This window comes from Piliocolobus tephrosceles, chromosome 14, assembly GCF_002776525.5.
Source record: "Piliocolobus tephrosceles isolate RC106 chromosome 14, ASM277652v3, whole genome shotgun sequence".
NCBI classification, from domain to species: domain Eukaryota; kingdom Metazoa; phylum Chordata; class Mammalia; order Primates; family Cercopithecidae; genus Piliocolobus; species Piliocolobus tephrosceles.
This window is the reverse complement of record NC_045447.1, coordinates 11,061,234-11,085,199: the sequence shown is the minus strand read 5'-3', so window position 1 is coordinate 11,085,199 and position 23,966 is coordinate 11,061,234. Positions and strand designations below refer to the sequence as shown.

The following is a 23,966-nucleotide window of genomic DNA, read 5'->3' as shown; positions in this document are numbered from 1 at the left end:
TCTTTCTTTCTGTCTTTCTTTCTGTCTTTCTTTCTGTCTTTCTTTCTTTCTTGTTTTTTGGAGTCTTGCTCCGTCGCCCAGGCTGGAGTGCAGTGGCGCAATCTTGGCTCACTGAAACCTCCACCTCCCAGGTTCAAGCGATTCTCCTGCCGCAGCCTCCCAAGTAGCTGGGATTACAGGTGCATCCTACCACACCTGGCTAATTTGTGTATTTTTAGTAGAGATAGGGTTTCACTATGTTGACCAGGCTGACCTGGAACTCCTGACCTCAAGTGATCCACCGGCCTCAGCCTCCCAAAGTGCTGGAACTATAGACTTGAGCCACTGTGCCCAGCTCATATTCTTAAAGTGGGTTTATTCTGCTCTGTCATGTTTCTATTTCACTTAGCAGAAATCGATGAACGTTCTCCCATTTCACTGCATATTTTACCAAATCATTTCTAAGACATTCTTTTTTTTTTCTTAAATAATTTCACCTTACTAGTTTAGATTCAGGGGTATGTGTGCAGGCTTATTCAATGGTTGTATTATGTGATGCCAGGGTTTGGGTTACAGATGATACCATCATTCAGGTAGGGAGCGTAGTACCCCATAGGTAGTTTTTTAGCTGATGCCCCCTTTTCTCTCTCCTCCCTCTAGTAGTCCCCAGTGGTTTTTGTTCCCATCTTTGTGTCCATATATACTCGGTGTTTAGCTTCCCCACTTATCAATGATAACATGCAGTATTTGGTTTTCTATTCCTGCATTAATTCACTTAAGGTAATAGACTCCAGATGCATCCATGTCACTGCAAAGGACATGCCTTCATTTTTTATGGCTGCATCGTATTCCACATGTATTTCCTATTCCACATGTGGAATTTTCTTTATCTCGACCAGCATTGGTGGGCACCTGGGTTGACTCCATGTCTTGACTCCATGTCTCCGTGAACAGCACGATGAGGAACATGCGCGTGCGTGCGTCTTTTGGTAGAATGACTTCTTTTCCTTTGAGTATCTACACAGTAATGGGATTGCCGGGTCGAATGGTAGCTCTGTTTTAAGTTTTTTGAGAACTATCCAAACTTTTTCCGGAGTGACTGAACTAATTTAGTTAACTTTCCCATCAGCAGTTACAACCTTTCCCTTTTCTCTGCAGCCTCACCGGCATCTATTAATTTTTGCTTTTTCATATTAGCCATTATTTCTGGTGTGAGAGAATATCTCGTCATGGTTTTAATTTACATTTCTCTGGTGGTTAGTGATGATGAGCATTTTTTCATCTGTTTGTTGGCCACTTGTATGTCTTTTAAGTGTATCTGCTCATGTCTTTTCCTGCTTTTTAACGTGGTTGTTTTTTGCTTGTTGCTTTAAGTTCTATAGATTCTGGAGACTAGACTTTTGTCAGATGCAAATTTTTGAATATCTTTTCCCATTCTTTCAGTTGTGTGTTGAGTCTGTTGATAGTTTTTTTTTTTTTTTTTAGAGACAGAGTCTTACTTTGTCACCCAGTCTGGAGTGCAGTGGCACAATCTCAGCTCACTGCAACTTCCACCCCCAAGGCTCAAGCGATCCTCATGCCTCAGCCTCCTAAGTAACTGGGATTACCACCAGACCCAGCTAATTTTTGTATTTTTAGTAGAGACTGGGTTTTACCTTTTTGGCTAGGCTGGTCTTGAACTCCTAACCTCAGGTGATCATCCTGCCTTGGCCTTCCAAAGTGCTAAGATTACAAGTGTGAGCCACCGCGCCTGGCCCTAATAGTTTTCTTTTGCTGTATAGAAGCTCTTTAGTAAGGTCTCACTTGTCAGTTTTCATTTTTGTTGCAATTGCTTTTGAAGATTTAAGCCAATAATTATTTGCCAGAGCCAAGGTCGAGAAGGGTATTTCCTTGGTTTTCTTGTATGTTTTTTACAGTTGAAGGTTTTACATTTAAATCTTTAATCCATCTTGAGTTAATTTTTGTAGATGGTGAAAAGGTAGGGGCCCAGTTTCACTCTTCTACATATGGCTAGCCAGCTATCCCAGCACCATTGATTGAGTAGGGAGTCTTTTTCCCATTGCTTGTTTCTCTCGACTTTGTTGAAGATCAGGTGGTTAGAGGTGTGCGGCTTTATTTCCGGGTTCTCCTTTCTGGGTCCGTGTGTCTGTTTTTGTGCCAGTGCCCTGCTCTCTAACACACTGTTTCTTTCACATAGTCCTATGAGAGTAGGAATTGTCCTTTTTTCTTGACTAGGTAATTAGCTCTTTATTTTCGTTTTTAAAATTTGCTCTTGGATTTCCTTGTCAGTTCTGCTCTGTATTAATATATTTTTTCTTTATTAATCTTTTGCTTCTGCTTTCCTCAGGTTTATTTTAAAACTCATTTTTTGGCCGGGCGCGGTGGCTCACACCTGTAATCCCAGCACTTTGGGAGGCCGAGACAGGCAGATCACGAGGTCAGGAGATCAAGACCATCCTGGCTAACACGGTGAAACACCGTCTCTACTAAAAATACAAAAAAAAAAAAAAAAAAAAAAAATTAGCCGGGCATGGTGGCGGGTGCCTGTAGTCCCAGCTACACGGGAGGCTGAGGCAGGAGAATGGCATAAACCCGGGGGCGAAGCTTGCAGTGAGCCGAGATCGCGCCACTGCACTCCAGCCTGGGTGACAGAGCAAGACTCCTGTCTCAAAAAAAAAAAAAAAAAATTCATTTTTTAACTTTTTGAGTTGAATCCTTAACTCCCCTTCTTCCTTCCTTGTTTACGTTGAAAGTTTTTGGCTGTGTATTTTATTTTTTTTAGATACTCCAAAATTATGATTTTGATTTCTTTATCTGCCCATGTGGTTGGTCTGTGCTTTATGAGGATGGAGTTTGTGTCTCTTGTCAACACAAAATGCCAGCGCAGTCTGATTGCAGGGTATAGCATTTGATAGCTCTGTCAGCTCAACCTTATTAAATTGTTGCATCTTCCATGTCTTTATTCTTTTTGTTGTTTATTCACTGTGGGCTGTCAATGACTGAGTTACTTTAACATCTCTCAAAATCCTAATATTCTCAATTTCTCTTTGCATTTCCTGCAGCTTTTTCTTTACGTATTATGTATTTCTTTGTTATTTGGTTCGTGACATTATATCTTTATAATGGATGTTACTTTCTTGATTATTTTAAAGTTATACAAAGATTTTAAATATTTTTTAGTTTTTTGTATTTTTAATAGAGATGAGGTTTCACCATGTTGGCCAGGGTGGTCTCGAACTCCTGACCTCAGGTGATCCACCTGCATAAATATTTCTTCATTTTAAAAGGTGACCCTCTTTGTTTCACTGAAAGAACCTCTCGGTGTGATGAATGGATTGGAAGAGCAGGTAAAATCAGAGGCCTGGAGACTGGTTCCAATATGGAAATTGTTGCTGGTTTGCAAGGCAGTGGTAGGGGAGTGGAAATAAACAGGTGAATTCTCATGATATTAGGAGGAAGAATCAGTAGGGATTGATGCTGCAGGAAAGGAGAGGATAACACCCAGGTTGCTGGCTTGGCCAACTAGGTCCCCTAGTTGGCCCCACTGCCTGAGCTGGGAACAGATGAGGAACAGCAGGTGAAGATGGGTCTCTCTGTTGCGTTTTATTGATTTTGAGGTTCCTGTAAGGCCTGGCCAGGAGACGATTTCTGCGTTAGGTTAATACTGTGTTATCTCCCGATTTGTTTCTTCCCTTTCCATCTGGCTACCCCTGCCCCCACGCCCTGTACCTAGCAGAGGATGCATTACATGGAGGATGTGCTGCTTTGTTACATGAACAGCTTCACCTGACCTGTGTGCCTTATAGCTCCTGCCCAGTCTCCTAACTCCAGATCCATGTTTTCACCTGTGATAGAACATCTGCACCTGGATTTCCTATGGCCACCTTAAACTCTGTGGGCCCCAAAACAAACTAGTTCCCTTGCTAACAGACCCCTTCTTCCCATGTTTCTCCTCTTTGTGATGACACTGTCATCTGTCTGGTCTTTCAAGCAGGAAACATCTTTGATTCATTCTCAACTCTTCTCTCACAAAGTTCATTTCTGGCTTTGCATCTAGTCCCTGTCCTCAAGCAGGATCCTCTCTCAACTTGACACTGACACTGTTGGAGTTCTTAAAACCACCTCTCCATGCCTCCATCTCAAGACACAGTTGCTTTCCAGCAGCTCCCTGTTGCCTGAGGGATAAAAGCATCACATTTATCAAGTGATTCAAGACTTTTTACATTCTGACCTCAACAACCTTTCTGCCACGCTTCATCCCCCCACCCAAACTGCCTGCCATTTCCTAAACACAGAAGGACTGTCTCGCCTCCATGCTTCTGCTCATGGTGCCTCTCCTGCCTTGGATAACTTTCTCTTGCTCCATCCGGAAACCTCCTTCAAGGCCAGCTCAGTAATTGCCTTCACTCTGTGGTCCTTCCTCCCCGCCTTTCTGTTCTCCTGGCACCTAGTCTGTTTCTTTGACTCATGCTACATTTGATTGTGTGCATACTTGGCTCTCCTGTTGTACTGGGTGATATCTGCGTTCACAGAAATATTTGTTAAATGTTCTGAAAATTCATCTTTCACATTTCTGTGATAATTTGCACCTGACTCTTCACTGTATCAACTCACATTCTAATTTTGCTCTTTCTGTATTATCTCTTCAAGTCCCAAGCACCCATTAATTTTTGCCCAGTTACTTCACACGCACACACACACTTTATTTATACATAAAGTCTACTAGAATTATAAATGTGTGAAGACAAGAGACAGTGGTGTGTGTGTGTGTGTATGTCAGATTATCTTAGTGTTAGGCACTGCAGTGCTGGTGATCAATAAATGCTTTCTCTTTTTTTTGAGATGGAGTCTCGCTGTGTCACACAGGCTGCAGTGCAGTGGCACGATCTCAGCTCACTGCAAGCTCTGCCTCCTGGGTTCAAGCAATTCTCCTGCCTCAGCCTCCTGAGAAGCTGGGACTTACAGGCACCTGCCACCACACCCAACTAATTTTTGTATTTTTATTAGAGACAGGGTTTCACCATGTTGGCCAGGCTGGTCTTGAACTCCTAGCCTCAAGTGACCCACCTGCCTTGCCTCCTGGCCTCCCAAGGTGCTGGGATTACAGGTGTGAGCCACTGCAGCCGGCCATTTTCTTCAACTACCCAGAGACCTGAATCTTTTCGAAGACTCTTTTCCAGCTCCCCCAAAACTGCCAACGTTAACCACCCCATCACCCTAGATCCTAAGGCCACTGGCAAGGTGAAATGTGCTTGTTTTTTCAGGGATCCACATTCTTCAGCAGTGTGACAGTAGCTTTTGCACAAGAAGGGTGGAGGTGCCTCGTGTCTACTCCAAGGGAGAGGTATAAGGAGGGGGTACCAGAAAAGTCCAGGAACCTTGTCCTACTAGGTAAGGAAATGGTTTAAGATTTCAATTCACTCAATTCTGAAAATCCATGGCACTTGCTTTCCAGTTTGTAGGGCTTTCTGACAGCTGTGATGTACCAGAGCAATGGTGCCTATTCCTCTTGTTCTCTTGGGGAAGGTCTCTGCATGCCCACTTGGCAAATAGGCAGTTTCCCTTTGCTTTCCCCAAGGCTGTACCTCCCCATTCTCTCATTTCCCAGGAGGAGTGGGGTAACCCTCAGGTCATTTCCTCTATGTGCAGTAAGTTTCCATCTTCCTAAATTGGGAACTTGTGAGTTTAGCTTAGCTCCCTGGCTTGACCCCTCCTTGAGGCTGTGTCCTAGCTCCTTCCAGAAATGTTTTCTATAGCCTTGGCATGGCCGGGTGAGGTTTCTCTCACCTGCAATCCCAGCATTTTGGGAGGTCAAGGCGGAAGAGTCACCTGAGACCAGCCTGAGGAACACAGTGAGACCCTGTCTCTAAAATTAAAAGGGTGTTTAAAAAGACCTTGGTACCGTATCTCTTATGTACTGCTGTAGCCCCTGGTGCAGGCACCAAGTAAGTGCTCAATAAGTAGTTGTCGTCTGAATGAAATGAACAATCCGACTGGCCTGCTTGCTCTCCCCTGAGTTCTGGGTGGCTGTTCCTACTTACAATTTCTAAAGCCTGTTTTTCCCGTTGAATAGGACTTCCAGTTTCCCAGCCTGGCATGAACTCCCAGTTGGAACAAAGGGAAGGCACATGGATGCTGGAGGGCGAAGACCTGCGAAGTCCCTCTCCAGGTATGTGAGCAAGCACTTAGCGAATGGGAGTCTTGGGAGCAAAAGCCCCTTTAAATCACACATGAGTGCATTTGATGATCATACCAACTGTGAGGTAGGCACTATTACCCCATTCTATAGATGAGGCAATGATGCTGATAGAGGCTGGCTCACTGGTTCAAAGCTTCACAGCTAGATAGTGGCAAGGCTGGGATTTGAAGCAAGCTCTGTCTGCCTCTAAAACACACTCTTCCTCACCTCATCCTTACAGAGGCTCCCAGGGCCGGGAGGTGTTTGGGGGGACGTGTGATGTCCCTGGCCTCCAAAGAGTATCCTTCCTTATTGTTGGGAAGCAAGAGTCATCTTTGCTAGCACATTCCTTGCTTGGGGTCTCCCTCACTGAGGATCCTAGGTGCCAGCTTTACCCATGCCACTGGGTGTCACAGCTCCTGCTGCCACCCTATCTGGCCCCTTAATTCATTCTGCTCCTCCTTTCTTACTGCGTGGCCATGCCAGAATTTTCCAAAGGGCCAATACTAAGACACTCAGGGAAAACAGAAGGAAAGGAGACCATAGTTTCCACTGCATCTCTCTTACCACCCATGTACAGCTGCTCTCTCCCCTCATCTCTCTCAGCCTCTGCCCTGGTGCCACCTCTGGCAGGGCCTCAGCAGCTTTTCCCTGGGGACCCAGTCACTTTTGATGTTTGAGACTTAAGGCATCAAAGGTACAAATGAATTAAACCAGTTTGAGGTGACAACATTTGACATGTTTCTAAAGATGCAGCCTGGGCCGGGCACGGTGGCTCACGCCTGTAATCCCAGCACTTGGGGAGGCTGAGGCAGGTGGATCACCTGAGGTTAGGAGTTCAAGACCAGCCTGGCCAACATGGTGAAACCTCGTCTCAACTAAAAATACAAAAAAAATTAGCTGGGCGTGGTGGCGGGTGCATGTAATGCCAGCTACTTCAGGAGGCTGAGGCAGGAGAATCACTTGAACCTGGGAGGCAGAGGTTGCAATGAGCCGAGATCGTGCCATTGCACTCCAGCCTGGGCAACAAGAGTGAAACTCTATCTTAAAAAAAATAAATAAAAATAAGATGCAACCTGTCTATTTGTTGCTTTATTTCTTGAGTTATAAGTTATTGCTGCTGACAGGGCAATCAGCGCAAAGCCCCGGGAGCACTCTTTGCATGGTTCTATGGAGCTGCCTCTTCTCCTTCCCATCTTACCATCCTCTAAGCAGCCTGTTGCATGTTACCTCACCCTTGTGGCGTGCCCGGCACCACTCATGCTTGTTGACACTGCCTTGTGGCAGGGAGCCTCCCTGGCCTTGCTGCCTTCTTCTCCCAAGGCCCCCACTGCCTGGGCATCTCTGTGTTCTATACAGTCTACACAGAGGACTGAAGTCCTCTATGGAGCTTCAGAAATTGAGAGCAGTGTTTAGTGGTGAGGGGAACAACTGCATTTTTCTGGGAAGAGTGTTCATGATAGTCTCAGAGGGGTTCAAGACCCCTGAAAAGGTTGCTGTATTCGTTTTTTGGGCTCTCATAAAAAATAACCACAAACTGGGTGGACTAAAACAATAGCATTTGATTCGCTCACAGTTCTGGAGTCTAGAGGTCTGAAACCGAGGTGTCAGCAGGGCCGGGCTCCCTCTGCAGGCTCTGGGAAGGATCTTCCCTTGCCTCTTTCAAGTTTCTGGTGGTTGCCAGCAATCTTTGGCGTTCGTTGACTTTTAGCTGCATCACTCCAATCTCTGTCCGTCTTCATGTGGCATTCTCCTGTGTCCGGATTTCCTTCTTTTTAGGGCATTAATACACCCTAATCCAGTATGGCCTCATTTTAGCTTGATTACATCTACAAAGACTTTGTTTCCAAGCACGGACACATTCTGTACTTTGAGGTGGACATGATGTGGGGCTCTGTTCACCCCAGTACAGTGGTCCCAAAGGTTGAAATCACCACATCATTAGAAACAGGAGTTGGAAAGGGGTGTTTCCACCAAGGAGGTGCTCTGAGGCAGAGTGTAGGGCAGTAGAAGCAGCCCTGGGTGTGGGGGCCCCTGAGCGGAAAACCACCACCTCTGCCCTTATACACAGCAGGAGTCAACATAGGAGACTTCTGTGAGCAGAGAGGGGTGGGGTTTTCCCCCATACACCAAGCAAGCAATTAATTTTGTAGCAGACACCGTCTACCTGGAGATAGTATCAGATCCCACGGGTTGAGGGCTCAGTCCCACAAGGTGCCCCCTGCCCCTTCCCACCAGTCGCCAAGTCCAGGCCTCCAGAACTACACTGGCTTCAGATTGGGGTTCCCACAACCCCTCTTTGGATTACATTGATTTGTTAGAGAAAGGACACAGAACTTGGGGAAGCATTTATTTTAGAAAAGATGAAGATGAAGAGATACACGGGACGAGGTGTGGAGAAGGTGCAGGGAGCTTTCATGCCTTCCCTGGACAGCCGCCCTGCAGGAGCCTCCATGTGTTCAGCTCTCTGAAGCTCTCCAAACCCTGCCTGCCTGGGCCTTTGATTCATTGGATAGGCGTGATTGAAGCACGGACAGCATATCGTAATGAGATTGGACAGAAAGGGCCTGATTGAACACGAGTAGACTGAGTGGGGATACCCGGCAGAGCCTTTCTGTGCAGATTCTTCTTGGCCTCTGTGCAGCATTCCTTCCTCCAGGGTATGGGGCAGGATCTTCTCTGGAATGAGGGTCGTATGGCCCACAGTCAGATTAGAGTCCTGCTTGGGCAGGTGAAAGAAGGGCAGGGGGAGGTCAGAGAGAGAGAGAGTCTGTTTCTGAGGCCTAAAGTGCTCTGACATTTTAACAGAAGACTGTAGCAATGGCCGGGCGCAGTGGCTCACACCTGTAATCCCAGCACTTTGGGAGGCCAAGTTGGGCAGATCACCTGAGGTCAGGAGTTTGAGACCAGCCTGGCCAACATGGGGAAACCCCATCTCTACTAAAAATACAAAAATTAGCTGGGTGTGGTGGCCCACGCCTATAGTCCCAGCTACTTGGGAGGCTGAGGCACAAGAATCGCTTGAACCCGGGAGGCAGAGACTGCCATGAGCCGAGATCGTGCCACTGCACTCCAGCCTGGGCGACTAAGCGAGACTCTGTCTCAAAAAAAAAAAAAAAAAAAAGACTGTAGCAGTGGCTGTGGGAGTTATGAGCCAGGAACTGTGGGTGAAATACACACACACGCACACACAACACACGCGCACACACATATACACGTGTATCTTATAATATCTCATTGAGTATGAAAGACACATACTCAAAATCCCTGCTTGCCATGCATTAACTACATGGATTCCAGGCACACCACTGAATTATGTAGTCATGTTTCCATATATGAAAAACGTAGATGATAAAATCTTTATTTCACCAATTAACACATATATGAAAAAAGTTGCCTACTGTCGAGTTATGTAAGCTATATGATAGTGAACAGAAGTCGTCGGGGGCAAGTTTCCACTCTGGCTATTAGAGGAGCTCAAAATGGCCTCTGCTCTAACTCACAGCATGTCCTGGGCATCACTGTGCCTCTGAGAGCTGGGTTTGGGCCCTGGGTTATTCTACCCTACCCCTCCCAAGCGGCAGACCCAGGAGTTGAAAGTGCCATTCTCCCTGCTGCTCATTTTAGGGACTTCTGTGGTGGGTGTTAACACTTTCCCAGACCCTGCTGGCCAGTTGTACTAATTCTGATTCATTGAATCATTCATCAATCAGCAAATGTGCATTAAGCATTTGGTATGTACCTGGCATCATTTTAGCTGCCATGGGTAAAACGTATCCCCTTTGCTGAGCGGGGATGAGGACATAGTCTCTGCTTACATCTTCATGAAGAACATAAACTGAGCAAACAATAACTAATCTACTTTTTATGGTGATGAGTCGTGTGAAGAAAATAAAGCAGTACAAGGGATTAGTGACTGTGGCACAAGGCTGAGTTGGGAATAGAGGGGAGGGAGCTGTTTGAGAGCTGATGAAGAGGAAATGTCATCTTTGGAGATGACATTGGAGCCGAGATCTGAAGGAAGGGGATGAGCCAGCTGTGTGGAGGAGACCTAGGAGAGGAACATTCTGGGCCACAGCATATGTTGAGACCTTGATGTGGGAATGAACTTGCTTAAGGATTAGAAAACCTGTGTGGCCAGAGCTTAGCAAATGGGAGGAAGAGTGGTGTGTGGGGGACAGATTGTGCGGGGGCACTGGAACCATGGTAAGGTGTTTGGATTTTAGTCACCTAAGAAAATAAGCCATTAAAGAGTTTTGACGCAGGGAAGGGATGAGATTTATGTTTTAAAAGAATTCAGCGTTTGGCAAGTGACACTGGTGAAAAAGAATTCAGCGTATGTGTGAAGAATGGACATTCAGGGGTCAGGCATGGGAGCGGGGAGGTGAGTTAGGAGGCGGCTCTTGCAGACATGGGAATGTGAGGTGATGGTGGCCTGTAAGAGAGGGGTCAGGACATATTTTGGTGTTAAAGCCAACAGGACTTGCTGGTGGATTGGATGTGAGATGTAGAGGAGGAGGCATTAAGGATGACCCTAGGTTTTGGCCTGAACAGTTGGGTAAGTAGGCAGATTAACAAAGGTGCTGGGTTAAAAGGGAGATGAGTAGCTCTGTTTGGGGTGTGTCAGGCCTGAGATGTCATCAGTCTTCTACTGGAGCCAGCACTCGAGAGAGGTGAGCTGAGGGACACGCCGTTTGTGAGCATCACGTGGTCCTCTGAATTGCCCCTTCTTCCCTTGGCTTCTTTTCTTGTCACTCTTCCTCTTGATTTTTTTTTTTTTTAACGCAAATAGATGGTCTGCTTTTAAAAACTGTCAAACCCATAGATGATCGGACTCCCAAGTTACACAGAGACGCTCTCAGCCTGCAATGGGGGCCTCTGTGCTCTTGGTTGACTGGGGGCATTGGTGTGCACTTGCAGTTCTGAGGGAAGCCTACTTCATGCTTTAGGATGGTTTATAAGGAGAAGGTCCAGAGTAACAACCACACAGATAGCATTTACTGTGTCTCAGCTACCATTCTGGGTCCTTTATGTGTCTTAACTCATTTAATCCTCACAGTGATTGTATGAGGGAGCTGCGTTCACATGTGATTAAATCCAAGGTTTCAAAAGATTACAGTTTGCCCAAAATCACAGAGCACGTAAGAGGTGGAACCCAGATTTGAACCCAGGCAGTCTGGCTGAAGACTGTGTATAGAAATTCAAGGTCAGGTGTGGTGGCTCACACCTGTAATCCCAGCACTTTGGGAGGCTGAGGTGGGTGGATCACCTAAGGTCAGGAGTTTGAGATCAGCCTGACCAACATGCTGAAACCCTGTCTCTACTAAAAATGCAAAATTAGCCAGGCATGGTGGCGCATGCTTGTAATCCCGGCTACTTGGGAGGCTGAGGCAGGAGAATTGCTTGAACCCAGGAGGTGGGGGTTGCAGTGAGCTGAGATCACACCATTGCACTCCAGCCTGGGCAACAAGAGCAAAGCTCCATATCAGGCTGGGCATGGTGGCTCATGCCTGTAATCCCAGCACTTTGGGAGGCTGAGGTGAGTGGATCACCTGAGGTCAGGAGTTCCAGATCAGCCTGGCCAACGTGGTGAAACCCTGTCTCTGCTAAAAATACAAAATTAGCCGGGCGTGGTGGTGCATGCCTATAATCCCAGCTGCTTGGGAGGCTGCGGCAGGAGAATCGCTTGAACTCGGGAGGTGGAGGTTGCAGTGAGCCAAGATCACACCATTGCATTCCGGCCTGGGCAACAAGAGTGAAACTCCATCTCAAAAAAAAAAAAAAAAAAGAAAGAAAGAAAAGGTATGGTAAAAATACAGTATAAAAGATAAAAAATGGTACACCTGTGTAGGGCACTTACCATGAGTGGAGCTTGCAGGACTCTGGGTGGGTGAGTGAGTGAGTGAGTGGTGGGTGGATGTGAAGACTGAGGGCATTGCTGTACATGGACTTTAGAAATACTGTGCACTAAGGCTACAGTAAGTTTACTTCACACATTTTTCTTTGGGAGGCTGAGGTAGGAGGATCACTTGAGCCCAGGAGTTTGAGACCAGCCCAGACAACTTGGCAAAACCCTATCTCAACAAAAAATACAAAAACTAGCTGGATGTGGTAGCACGGGCCTGTAGTACCAGCTGCTCAGAGGCTGAGGTGGGAGGATCACTTGAGCCCAGGGGGTCAAGGCTGCAGTGAGCCATGATCGTGCCAGTGTGCTCCAGCCTGGGCGACAGTGAGATCCTGTCTCAAAATGTGTGTGTGTGTGTGTGTGTAGTACTATTTTTATTTTTAAACTCTTGTTAAAAACTAAGAAACTCACACATTAGCCCAGACCTGATGGGATCATGCATATCACTGTCTACACCTCCATATCTTGTCCAACTGGAAGATCTTCAGGGGCAATAACAAGCATAGAGCTGTCATCTCTAAGATAACAGTACCTTCTGGAAAACCTCCTGAAGGACCTGCCTGAGGCAGTTTTACAGATAACTTTTTTTTTTTAGTGGAAGGAGTAGTGTAAAATAACTATTAAAAGCATAGTATAGGTTGGGTGTGGTGGCTCACACCTTTAATCCCCAGCACTTTGGGAGGCCGAGGCGGGAGGGTCACTTGAGTCCAGGAGTTCGAGACCAGCCTGGCCAATGTTGGGAGACCCTGTCTCTCCAAAATATCAAAATTACCCAGGCATGGTGGTGTGCTCCTGTAGTTCCAGCTATTCAGGAGACTGAGGTGGCAGGATCGCTTGAGCCCAGGAGTCTGAGGCTACAGTGAGCTGTGACTATGCCACCGCCCTCCAGCCTGAGTGAGACTCTGTCTCAATTAAAAATATATATTAAGTATAGTAAATATGTAAACTGGTAACGTAATTATTAAGTATTATGTATAGTGCATAATTGTATGTGCTGTACTTTCATATGACTGGCAGTGCAGTAGGTTTTTTTACACCAGCATTCGTAATTATTAAGTATTATGTATAGTGCATAATTGTATGTGCTGTACTTTCATATGACTGGCAGTGCAGTAGGTTTTTTTACACCAGCATCATCAAAAACGTGAGTAATGCGTTGCACTACAACATTATGATGGCTTTGAATTCAGTAGGTAGTAGGCTCCATTACACTCTTATGAAAGGAGGTGAGTCATCAAACCTGTGTGTGTAAGAGCTTGGCCAGACTCCTTCAGCCTTTGGTTTTCCTTCCACCAAGGGAACACAACAGCTTTTCTCATTTTTTTTTTTTCCCCAGGCTGGAAGATTGTGTCTGAATCACCACCAGAGCAAGCCCTTTCTGAAGAATCATTCCAAGACCCCCATGTAGAGATGCCCCCTGGGGATTCAGACCATAGGACCAGTGAGCTTGAGAAGAGCTTCAGCCTGAGACCAGTCCTCTCTCCACAACAGAGAGTGCCCATGGAAGCGAGACCTCGCAAACGTGAGACGCACACCAAGAGCTTCAAGAACTCCGGAATCATGAAACCTCACAGAGCGAAACCGTATGCATGTAATGAATGTGGCAAAGCCTTCAGTTACTGTTCTTCCCTTTCTCAGCATCAGAAGAGCCACACTGGAGAGAAGCCCTATGAGTGCAGTGAGTGTGGGAAGGCCTTCAGCCAGAGCTCATCTCTCATTCAGCACCAGAGGATTCACACTGGAGAGAAACCTTACAAGTGCGGTGAATGTGGAAGAGCCTTCAGCCAGAACGCTAACCTCACCAAACACCAGCGAACTCACACCGGAGAAAAGCCCTACAGATGCAGCGAGTGTGAGAAAGCCTTCAGTGACTGCTCAGCTCTTGTTCAGCATCAGAGAATTCATACCGGAGAGAAGCCCTACGAATGCAGCGACTGTGGGAAGGCCTTCCGTCACAGTGCAAACCTCACGAACCACCAGAGGACTCACACAGGGGAAAAGCCCTACAAGTGCAGTGAGTGCGGGAAGGCCTTCAGTTATTGCGCAGCGTTCATTCAGCACCAGAGGATTCACACCGGGGAGAAGCCCTACAGATGTGCTGCGTGTGGGAAGGCCTTCAGCCAGAGCGCAAACCTCACAAACCATCAGAGGACTCACACCGGGGAGAAACCCTACAAGTGCAGCGAGTGTGGGAAGGCCTTCAGCCAGAGTACGAATCTCATAATCCACCAAAAGACCCACACCGGGGAGAAGCCATACAAATGTAATGAATGTGGGAAATTCTTCAGTGAGAGCTCAGCCCTCATTCGACATCACATAATCCACACCGGAGAAAAACCTTATGAGTGTAACGAGTGTGGTAAAGCGTTTAACCAGAGCTCATCCCTTAGTCAGCATCAGAGAATCCACACAGGCGTGAAACCCTATGAATGCAGCGAGTGTGGGAAGGCCTTCCGGTGCAGCTCTGCCTTCATTAGACATCAGAGACTCCACGCCGGAGAGTAACCAGGAACATGGTGGAGTCCCGGACATGCCGACTCAGGACAGATGGGTGAGGATCTGAGAAATGCTAAAGGCTCGAAAGCATCTGAAGACATCTAACTTAAGAGTCTGCAGCCCAGAGCCACATGCAAAAACACCTTCAGTAAATAGCCGCTATTTCACATGCTGTGTGTGGACGCTCAGCTCTGTAACACCTTCTTTCTGTAAGCATCAAAAGATCCAGGGCTCCATTCAGTTGTAGGTTTGCCTTTATTCAGTGGGCCAAAGCACTTTATTTGGTAGGCATTCCAGAAACCTGAGTTTATTCCGAGTAAGTGACCAAATCAATGAGTAAAGAACTTGGCTCCTACATCAAAGCCAAGTCTTTGGGCAATGCTGGCAGTTTCTCCTGGAAGTAATGAGAAATGTTGTTAAAGAACTCAGAGCATTGGCCAGCAACGATTGAAAAACCATCAAATTTGGGGCAGGGGGAGGTATAAATACAAATACAAGTGAGAAAAGGGATTCTAGAGCCAACTATTAAGAATCTCCTTAAGGTGGGGAACATTCCTTGATGTTCCAAAGCTCAGAAAAGCACAGCCAGGCCCAGCCTTTGTAGAGCTTGTTGCTGTCAGAAAGAGCCCACCTAGGCAGATCACAAGGTCAGAAGTTTGAGACCAGCCTAACCAACATGGTGAAACCCCATCTCCACTAAAAATACAAAAACTTGTGGGGTATGGTGGCACCTGCCTGTAATCCCAGCTACTCAGGAGGCTGAAGCAGGAGAATTGCTTGAACCCAGGAGGCAGAGGTTGCAGTGGGCCAAGAATGCAACACTGCACTCCAGCCTGGGCGAGAGCGAGACTGCATCTCAACAAAAGAGCCCACCCAGAGGTTACTCGTGTTGAGGGTAGAGTGTGCTGCTAATGAATTGGGAGGCACATCCCTTTCCATGGAGAATAGGAAGCACCCAGAACGGGGAGGTGTGTGACAGCCATGCTGGACTCAGAGGCAGGCGAGTCATAAACTGCCCAGGGCTCCTGATTCTCCTTTCTCCCTCATGGAGAACAGTAGTGTTCCCCTCCTATTAGAGATCCAGATTTTTGCCTTTGGCCTGCTTACTGTCTTATTTACTGTTTCCTTGGTGACTTAGTGCAGTCCCTTCTAGGACACTGGAATGCTTTTGTGCCAGCCCCTCATTCTCACCTAGGCTGGAGTGCAGTGAAGCTTGCTGAAGTCTCTACTTCTGTACCCTACCACCTCAGCATCACAAGTAGCAAGGCACACAAGCTACCACACCCAGCTAGCTTTTTGGAGAAAGTGTCGGGCTACGTGGCCCAGGCTGGTCTTAATTCCTGACCTCAAGGAATGCTCCTGCCGCAGCCTCCCAAAGTTCTGGGATTACAGGAAAAAGCCACTGTATCCAAAATAGAATCCGCTCCCTAACTCAGGGGGTCCAGGTAGTCCTTTCCACTTAAGGTAGTTCTCCAACCTGGGGTGACACAAAAGCACTGACCTAGAGGCCACTGGCAAAAACTAATGTGCAAACAAATGAGTCATAAAGGGGAAATCAATTTCTCGGGGCCACCATTTCCAACTCCCTTTACTCCAGTACCCAGAATCTTCTCCCAGGTTGTGCTTCAAGGTTCATCTTAAAAGGGAGTGATGAGCACAGGCTCCAGAAAGTTGATTAGAAGGAACACAGCTGTGGGAAGATGAGACTTAAGACAAGGTGAGACAGCAAATACTGTAAGCCACCTGAGTTCAGAGAAAAGGTTGGAAAAACAGTTTACAGTTAAACAGATGACGTGAACCTCACTTTCACAGAACCAAAGGATTAGTCCAGGACTAATCCTTAGTCCAGGAGAGTGGCCAGGTTTATTTGTTGTATCATTGGTTCTGAGCCCTGGCTGTGCACTGGAATGGCTAGCGAAACAGGTCCTGGGCCCCCAACCCACTCTAACTTCAGTTGGTCAGGGATGGAGAGCTACACCCCCCATGTGTTCAGGTTTTGTGTTAGAGCATTTCTTAGGAAAGGCTTCATGATAGTCTACAAAAAGTGTTTCCTGGCCAGGCATGGTGGCTCACGCCTGTAATCCCAACACTTTGGGACGCCAAAGGCAGGCAGATTGAGGTCAGGAGTTCGAGACTGGCCTAACCAACATGGCAAAACCCTGTCTTTACTAAAAATAAAAATTAGCCAGGTGTGGTAGCATGTGTCTGTAATCCCAGCTACTCAGGAGGCTGAGGCTGGAGAATTGCTTGAACATTGAAGGCAGAGGTTGTGGTGAACCGAGATGGCGCCATTGCACTCCAGCCTGGGCAACAAGAGCGGAAACTCCGTCTCAAAAAAAAAAAGCTTCCTTTCTGAGCTCAGCCCAGCCCATACAGGGCAGTTTTGTTACCCACTACAAGGTGCTTGTTACTTCTCCACAGGCTCTGCCACCTTGACCCCACTGACCACCCTACAAAGGAGCTAGCTCTCTCAAGGAAGACGCCACACCAAAAAATCCACCAGTTGTCAAATGATCCTTTATTGAAATACTTTCCTTTGTGCTTAACTCTGTGGGAAAGGAAAAGAAGTCTATCAGTAAGAGGGAAACTTTAAAAGGATTATCCCAACCCCACCAGTAACCATTTCCAAAACTTCTCAGCTTATCTCTGTGAATACATTGGGTGGCCCCCCTTTTGCCCCTATTGTAACAATGGAAAATGAAGCAAAAAAGTCACTTACGGCTGGGCATTCCACAGCACCACTGTTGATGTCATCTATGATGTCATGAGGGTGGCGGCCATCAACATTACAGCCCACGGACTGGGCAGTCCCCAGGATCTCTTTAATGGTTCCTTTAGTAAAGAAATGGTGGCACTGGAGGTGCTGGCTCAGTCCCTCATAATCCTCATACTGGGGAATACTCAAGGGGTTCATAGCAGGCAATGGAAGGAATGAGGTTCCTGGTCCCCTAATACAGAGTGCAGAGCTCCATCTAGTCCCATGACCCTGAATGCAAAGCTTCCATGGGTCCTTGATGCCCAGATTAAACACATCCAATTTAAGATCCATCCATTCTTTCAGTCTCAGAAAACACCCCATCTTGGGTCTCACTGAGCACCCTTTAAGCGGGAAGAACGTTATCACTCAGTGAAAACACAACTACAGTTACAGCGGTTACATGTTGTCCTGCTCTTACCAGACAGTTCTCTGGCTAAGGATCGGTGCCGCATCTGTCGAGCAATGTTGATGATCTCATCAAAAGTGATATTCCCACTGTGTTTAACTGCAGAAGAGAAAACAGCAAAAGCTTTGTTACCGTCTGAAGCCAAAGCAGATCATGTGTCCTTCATTTCATTTCTAGGCTGTTCCCATGCTTTCGGCACAGAGTCATCCACATGAAGAACAACCCTGTTTCCTAAGCTGGGGTTTACTATCAGCTCACCACTGGATTGCACTAGCCAACAGAGACCTGGTCAAGTGCAGTGGCGGGTGGCTGAGGGCAAAACCAAGCCTTCACAAATCTGCCATGGCAGAAACTGTTTTAGAGATGAGAAATGATAAGCTTAAATTGCCAGGGACAGTTAAACTGCCCAGTACCTGCTGGCTCTATGTGGTCTCCTGATTATAGGTCACTGTTGCTGACGTCTTCCTCCCACATGCACTGACTGGGGCCTGCCCCACACAGGGACTACATGGGCACTTTTTTTTTTTTTTTTTTTTGAGACAGTGTCTCACTGTCACCCAGGCTGGAGTACAGTGGCATGAATTTGGCTCACTGCTACCACCTCCACCTCCTGGGTTTGAGTGATTCTCCTGCCTAGTCATCAGAGTAGCCAGGACTACAGGTGAGCACCACCAGGCTAATTTTCGTATTTTTTGGTGGAGATGGGGGTTTCACCATGTTGGCCAGGCTGGTCTCAAACTCCTGACCTCAAGTGATCCGCCTGCCTCAGCCTCCCAGAGTGCTGGGATTACACAGGTGTGAGCCACCCAGCATATATGGCACTTTTTGATACTCCTGGCTCTAGCAGCCTTAACCGTATCAACACCCAATAGCCATGTCAACCCCAGGTTTCCTTTAAGGGAAAACAGCCATATATATCAAACATCTCACAAACCATTACCAAAACCAAACTAGGAAAAAGACAACTCACTGTTTTTCTGTTTCTTTCTGTCTCTTGGTGGTTCCTTGAGGGCTTTGATGATCAGGGCAGAGGCAGAAGGCACCACCTCAATCTGCAGAGGAGATTCTTGGGTTAATACTCCGCCTCCAATGAATACTGCCATGCATGCTGGCTTTCAGAAATCACGGCCACACACTGTCCAAGTCTCTGCCCTAGGTCTGTACTCCTGACAAAGCCTCCCCAACAAGGTAAAATCACTCAGCTCACCACTGGTGGCAGAAATACTCTATTCAGGAATCCCAGAGGGTTGCTACCTCTGTCCCCTCACCCTCCAATCCCGAAACCAAGCACAAGTAAATACCTGGGCCTGTCTGTTCTGAATGGTCAGTTTCACTGTAATCCTCAGGCCCTTCCAGTCACCCGTTGCCTTGGCAATGTCATCACCAACCTTTTTCGGAGACTGGAAATAAAGGAATGTAATCAACATGGTGTCCAGATGTGAACGAACCACAGCCTTGAAACCTGCCCACCACTTCTCACTTGGCAACAAAGGAAGCTATCTCAAGTACCTAAGGGCACCTTCCCAATCAGCACAGCTATCACCATAGCATAAATTGGGGGTTGGGGTTGTCTTGTCCAGGGCTGTCGACTGCAGACTGGGCCACAATGGAATCTAGACCCCTCCTAAGTGCCTATGTGCTTAAGGAGGGGGATTTTCAGCCCTGCTGACATTAGAATCACCTAAGGAGCTTTCCAAATATTAGTTCCCATGTCAGACCACCCACGTCCATCTGCCTGGATGGGGGTCTGATTATTTGCTAAGTGTCCCTTAAGTGCCAGCTGAGCTAAGGGCCAAGGAAGAGTAGTTAAGATACAGGTTAAGAAAGACCAATTGGGAAGAGCATTTGGGACAGCGGACCGCTGTGCAAGGATTACATAAAGGCCTAATGAAATTCAGGGAAATCCAAGAGTACAGAATGACAGGGAAGCCAGCACTTGCTCAGCAGGCGTAAGGCACAGCCCGTCACATTAACTGCTAGGTTTACATCCACAACACAGCTGGTAACGCTCACTGGATCTTCACCCACACCCCATTTCATCTTCCCAACAATGCCATGCCCACTTCCCTGACGAGAAAATAGATATTGGCTGCCCAATGTCACTAAGCCACTCCTAACTTCAAAACTCCCCCTTGGGCCCACCCCTCAGGTGCCCCAAAGCAGCAATGGAGACACATGGAGCTAATTACAATTTAAAGGCACCAGGTTCGATGTTTCATCGCATGACCTTCCTAAGGTACCTAGTACTAGTTAGTGGCTCAGGCCTAGTGAGGGTGACAATCCAAGCCACGAGGGCACCTCTGGCACAGTCGTGACTCCACGAGCCGGCGCTTAACTCTGCTCTGTAAGTGAAAACATGCCCCTTGGCGGGGATGACGTACCAGACCCAGAGGGCCGATCTTGGGGGCCAGCGCAGAAGTGGCACCGACTTCACCTCCGGTGCACCTCAGGTATACTGGAGGAAAACAAGGGTTAGTGTCTCTGCAGAGGGAGCCCCCGAGCCACAGCCATCTCAGCGTCTCTCCGGGGCTGGACACACCACCCTCCGCCTCTTCTCGAAACAGCACCGAGCGTGAGGCCGGTCACCCGCTCCTCCCTCGGGCGTGGGCAGCTCCGAACCTCACACCGCGGAGGCGTGGAGAGAGCCCCGTCGCCCGCGAACCCAGCCCAGTGGGTCCAAACGCCAGAAGACAAGCCTTACCCTAGGGCCTGCGGGCTCCCAAGCCGCCACAGGTGGTTCGGTCCTCCCTCCCCACCTACACGTGGAGAAGCTAAGACCCAGAAAGACTGAGGCTTGGCCAGGACGGCGCAGCACCGGGAAGGCCTCTAGGAGGAAGCGGCTTTAAGAGCCCCATATTAGAAAGCTTTGCACGCGCGGCGGGGCCGAGTGATGCTCCATCCCGCAGCCCCGGCCACAACTAGAGCACGCACCGACTTTGATCTCGTTGGGGTCGAACTTCGGCGGCATGGTGGAGGCGGCTGGTGTCGGATGAACCCGGATTCGGGACGACCGAAGAAAGTTGCACCTCTGCCCCTCCGAGCCGAAAGCCGAGAGGCCGGAAATCGTGCGGACGACGCCGGATATAGGCAGGAAAACCCGGCGATCGCGAGAACTGTCGTCACTGCCCAGCCTTCCAGAGACGCTTTTGTAGCCATGTTTGTTGTGGGCAGGCGCCTGAGGCTGACGGCTGGCGAGCTGGGCACCGCGGTGCGCTGAAGCTAGAGATTCCGAAAGGGAGATCGGGCAGTTCGCTCCGGAGACGTCTGAGAAGAGGGGTTGCTCCCGTGATCCTAGGCCTAGCTGTTTCCCATATTCCTTTATCGTGAGTGTCACCCTGGTCCCCAACACCCAATCCCAGAGCCCTGCCCCTCCCCTGAGGGGTCCGTTGTCCCATTCCGAGACCCCAGTACCGCAGCGACCCCTGCCCCCTCCAGCACTTGGTGTCTGCACTTTAGTTATCAAAACTGTCTATTTATGTGGAAATCCAGTCCCGCTTTTCATTCTGAGAGTCCGCGGTTCCTAGAGCCTCAGACTTCGTCATCCCGGTCTGCGTGACTTTCTGAGATTCTGAGTTTCTGTCCCCAGCACCTGCGTTTGAAGGAGACCAGACTCCGGCTCCGCCCGGCCCTGTGCCGGGTGGTCTGCGGCCCCGAGTCCTTGACCAAGCCCTCCGAGTGATCAGCCTGCCCTCGGGTGCACCCGCGGTTCCCAACGTGGGGGACCCCCCCATCTGCAAAGCCAGGTCAGCCACTGCCCAACCCACCCCAGGAAATATGGATGTGGCCCTCCCCCCGCATCTAGGCTGGATGTCGGAAAGGGAGGGACAGGCAAGTGGGGCAGCCTGGAAAGAGCTGATCTTCTGGGAGGGGTGGGAGAGCAATGGTGGTTGGGAGGAAGTAGCGGGGAGGGCTGCACATCGGGAAGGGGGTGCAGGAGGGTTAGTGACTGGGGAGCAGAAGTGCTGGACATCAGGGAGTGATGGGAGAGGGCTGTTTTCAAACCATTCCCCATCCTTGCAGGCAGGTGGGGTGACAAGAAGGGCCTGAGCTGGCTCTGCAGGCCTGGCTGCCTCCCCAGACAGCCCCGCCTCTGTGGGTGCAGAGCTGCCATCTCTGCCCATCCCTCTGAGGACTGGGTGTATGTCTTCTTCAGCTGCATCTCCTCCCATGGCTGTCTTCTCCCTAGCTCCTCTAGTGGGCCCTGAATCAATGCTGCTTGCATGTGGGTGCTTTGTGGCTCACATTTATTGAGCGCTCATGTGCCAGGTCCTGTATTACGCGCTTGACATATATGAAGTCATTGGATCCTCACAGAAGCCAGTGTTGGTAGCGTGGTTACTTAAACTTTACAGATGAGGAAACTGAGGCTCTGAGAGGTGAACCAAGGTGACCTCTGCAGTCGTGGGTGGCACATCTCGGATTCAAATCCAGTTCTCTTTCATCCCAAAGCCTGTGCTGCTCACCATGCACTTCCCTGGGTGATTGCTTCCTGGCTCATTGCCATCCCTTATCCTGCTCTGATATTTACAGACACTGTGCAGGCCCTGGGCAGGCAGTGAGCACCTGGCTCTGAGTTCAGGACAGTGTACTTCATGTGTGCCAAGTTATGTGAGCACCAAGGAGTCGGGCAAATCCCACAGGTCAGGACTTGAGAGACCATGGTTCCAGGCTGGCTTCCAGGCTGCAATCCAGGCTGTACAGCCAAGCCATTGAACTTAATAAGCATCTGCTTCTTCACTTTATTTATTTATTTATTATTATTTTCTGAGACAGAGTGTCCCTCTGTCACCTGGGCTGGAGTGCAGTGGCATGATCTTGGCTCACTGCAACCTCCGCCTCCTGGGTTCAAGTGATTCTCGTGCCTCAGCCTTCCAAGTAGCTGGGACTACAGGCGCACGTCACCACGCCCAGCTACTTTGTGTATTTTTAGTAGAGATGGGGTTTCACCATGTTACCCAGGCTGGTCTCGAACTCTTGGGCTCAAGTGACCCACGTCTTGGCCTCCCAAAGAGCTGGGATTACAGTCATGAGCCACCACACCCGGCCTGTTTCTTCACTTTAAATAGATATGGTGAGAATAAAATGGAATAATAACTGAGGGTGGTAAGCTGAGGATTGCTTTTTAATTTGTATTCACCGCAGAGGTCTCTGGTCTTGATGTAGCTGAGCTCCCCGAGGTCCTGGCTGGCTCTGGTTTGTTCCTGCTGATCCTGCTCCGACAGTGTCTAGGGGGCTAGAAGTGATTCATTGGCAGAGTCTGTTAGAGTCCTCAAAGAACAGCCTTGGAAAGCGCCTGAGGAAACTTCTCTAAGTTTCCCCAGAACAGGAAAAGGATAATGCCAAGACCTATGGGTCGGTGGCAAATGTGGGCCCCAACCCAGGTCATCTGGCTTGTCTTTGTCTCCACCTCATCCTGCTGCTTAATGTTTAGTCAACAAAGAACAAGGAGTACTGAGCGCCTGCTGTGGGCTCAGGACACTGACAGAAGGACTAGAAAGATGCATCCCCTGACCCCATGGAACTCACTAGAAAGATGCAACCCCTGACCCCATGGAACTCACTGGAAAGATGCAGCCCCTGACCCCATGGAACTCACTGGAAAGACGCGGCCCCTGCCCCCATGGAACTCCGTGGAATTAGGAAGATGCAGTCCCTGGCTCCATGGAACTCATTAGGAAGACAGCCCCTGCCCCCATGAAAATCACTAGAAAGACGCAGCCCCTGCCTCCATGGAACCAGTACTAGAAAGACGCAGCCCCTGGCCCCATGGAACTCGCTAGATAGATGTGACTCCTGACCCCAATGAACTCACTAGAAAGACATGGCCCCTGCCTCCATGAAACTCACTAGAGGCCGGGCGCGGTGGCTCAAGCCTGTAATCCCAGCACTTTGGGAGGCCGAGACGGGCGGATCACGAGGTCAGGAGATCGAGACCATCCTGGCTAACACGGTGAAACCCCGTCTCTACTAAAAATACAAAAAACTATCCAGGCGAGGTGGCGGGCGCCTGTGGTCCCAGCTACTCAGGAGGCTGAGGCAGGAGAATGGCGTGAACCCGGGAGGCGGAGCTTGCAGTGAGCTGAGATCTGGCCACTGCACTCCAGCCTGGGCGACAGAGCAAGACTCCATCTCAAAAAAAAAAAAAAAAAAAAAGAAACTCACTGGAAAGACACAGCCCCTGCGCCCATGGAACTCATTAGAAAGATGTGACCCCTGACCCCATGGAACTCACTAGAAAGACACA

At 48.6% G+C, this 23,966-nt stretch overlaps 3 protein-coding genes and 1 non-coding gene across 13 annotated transcripts in view; 2 read left to right on the top strand and 2 right to left on the bottom strand.

The window, feature by feature from the left end:
* ZNF79 (zinc finger protein 79) overlaps positions 1–14,733 on the top strand; it is a 20,634-nt gene extending 5,901 nt beyond the window's left edge. For 6 of the 7 annotated variants that reach the window (XM_023217104.3, XM_023217106.3, XM_023217105.3 and 3 more), the window contains 3 exons: positions 5,244–5,370; positions 6,053–6,148; positions 13,399–14,733. In XM_023217104.3, the coding sequence (XP_023072872.1) occupies positions 5,244–5,370; positions 6,053–6,148; positions 13,399–14,567 (1,392 nt within the window). In that variant the 3' untranslated portion in view covers positions 14,568–14,733. The remainder of the gene's footprint in view (positions 1–5,243; positions 5,371–6,052; positions 6,149–13,398) is intronic. The other variant, XM_023217107.3, reaches the window with a different exon arrangement.
* A 2,320-nt stretch (positions 14,734–17,053) lies between these two features.
* Positions 17,054–20,804, bottom strand: RPL12 (ribosomal protein L12). 2 transcript variants are annotated; one of them, XM_023217100.1, is made up of 7 exons: positions 20,654–20,804; positions 20,104–20,177; positions 19,024–19,122; positions 18,693–18,774; positions 17,735–17,821; positions 17,278–17,390; positions 17,054–17,106 (listed from the first exon to the last, which is right to left on the bottom strand). In XM_023217100.1, the coding sequence occupies exons 1-7, from the start codon at positions 20,688–20,690 to the stop codon at positions 17,101–17,103; spliced, it is 498 nt and encodes a 165-aa protein (XP_023072868.1). In that variant the 5' UTR covers positions 20,691–20,804; the 3' UTR covers positions 17,054–17,100. The 2 variants fall into 2 exon arrangements, with proteins under 2 accessions (XP_023072868.1, XP_023072867.1); XM_023217099.2 differs by having other exon boundaries at positions 17,058–17,390.
* Positions 17,899–18,028, bottom strand: LOC111545987. Its single transcript, XR_002732604.1, has one exon. It is a non-coding gene; the product is annotated as a small nucleolar RNA SNORA65 (small nucleolar RNA).
* A 54-nt stretch (positions 20,805–20,858) lies between the features above and the next one.
* LRSAM1 (leucine rich repeat and sterile alpha motif containing 1) overlaps positions 20,859–23,966 on the top strand; it is a 54,735-nt gene continuing 51,627 nt past the window's right edge. For all 3 annotated transcript variants that reach the window (XR_002732583.1, XM_023217098.2, XM_023217095.2), the window contains exons 1-2: positions 20,859–21,045; positions 21,309–21,465. The gene's annotated coding sequence lies outside the window, so the exon portion shown is untranslated. The remainder of the gene's footprint in view (positions 21,046–21,308; positions 21,466–23,966) is intronic.

What these genes read in the sequence shown, in the direction of transcription:
- RPL12 (XM_023217099.2), bottom strand. Translation starts at nt 20,690, where the DNA reads ATGCCGCCGAAGTTCGACCCCAACGAGATCAAAGTCG. An exon ending in CCCCAACGAGATCAAAGTCG is followed by an intron (nt 20,178 to 20,653) that starts GTGCGTGCTCTA and finishes GTTTTCCTCCAG; the next exon opens with TATACCTGAGGTGCACCGGA. An exon ending in AGATCGGCCCTCTGGGTCTG is followed by an intron (nt 19,123 to 20,103) that starts GTACGTCATCCC and finishes CTTTATTTCCAG; the next exon opens with TCTCCGAAAAAGGTTGGTGA.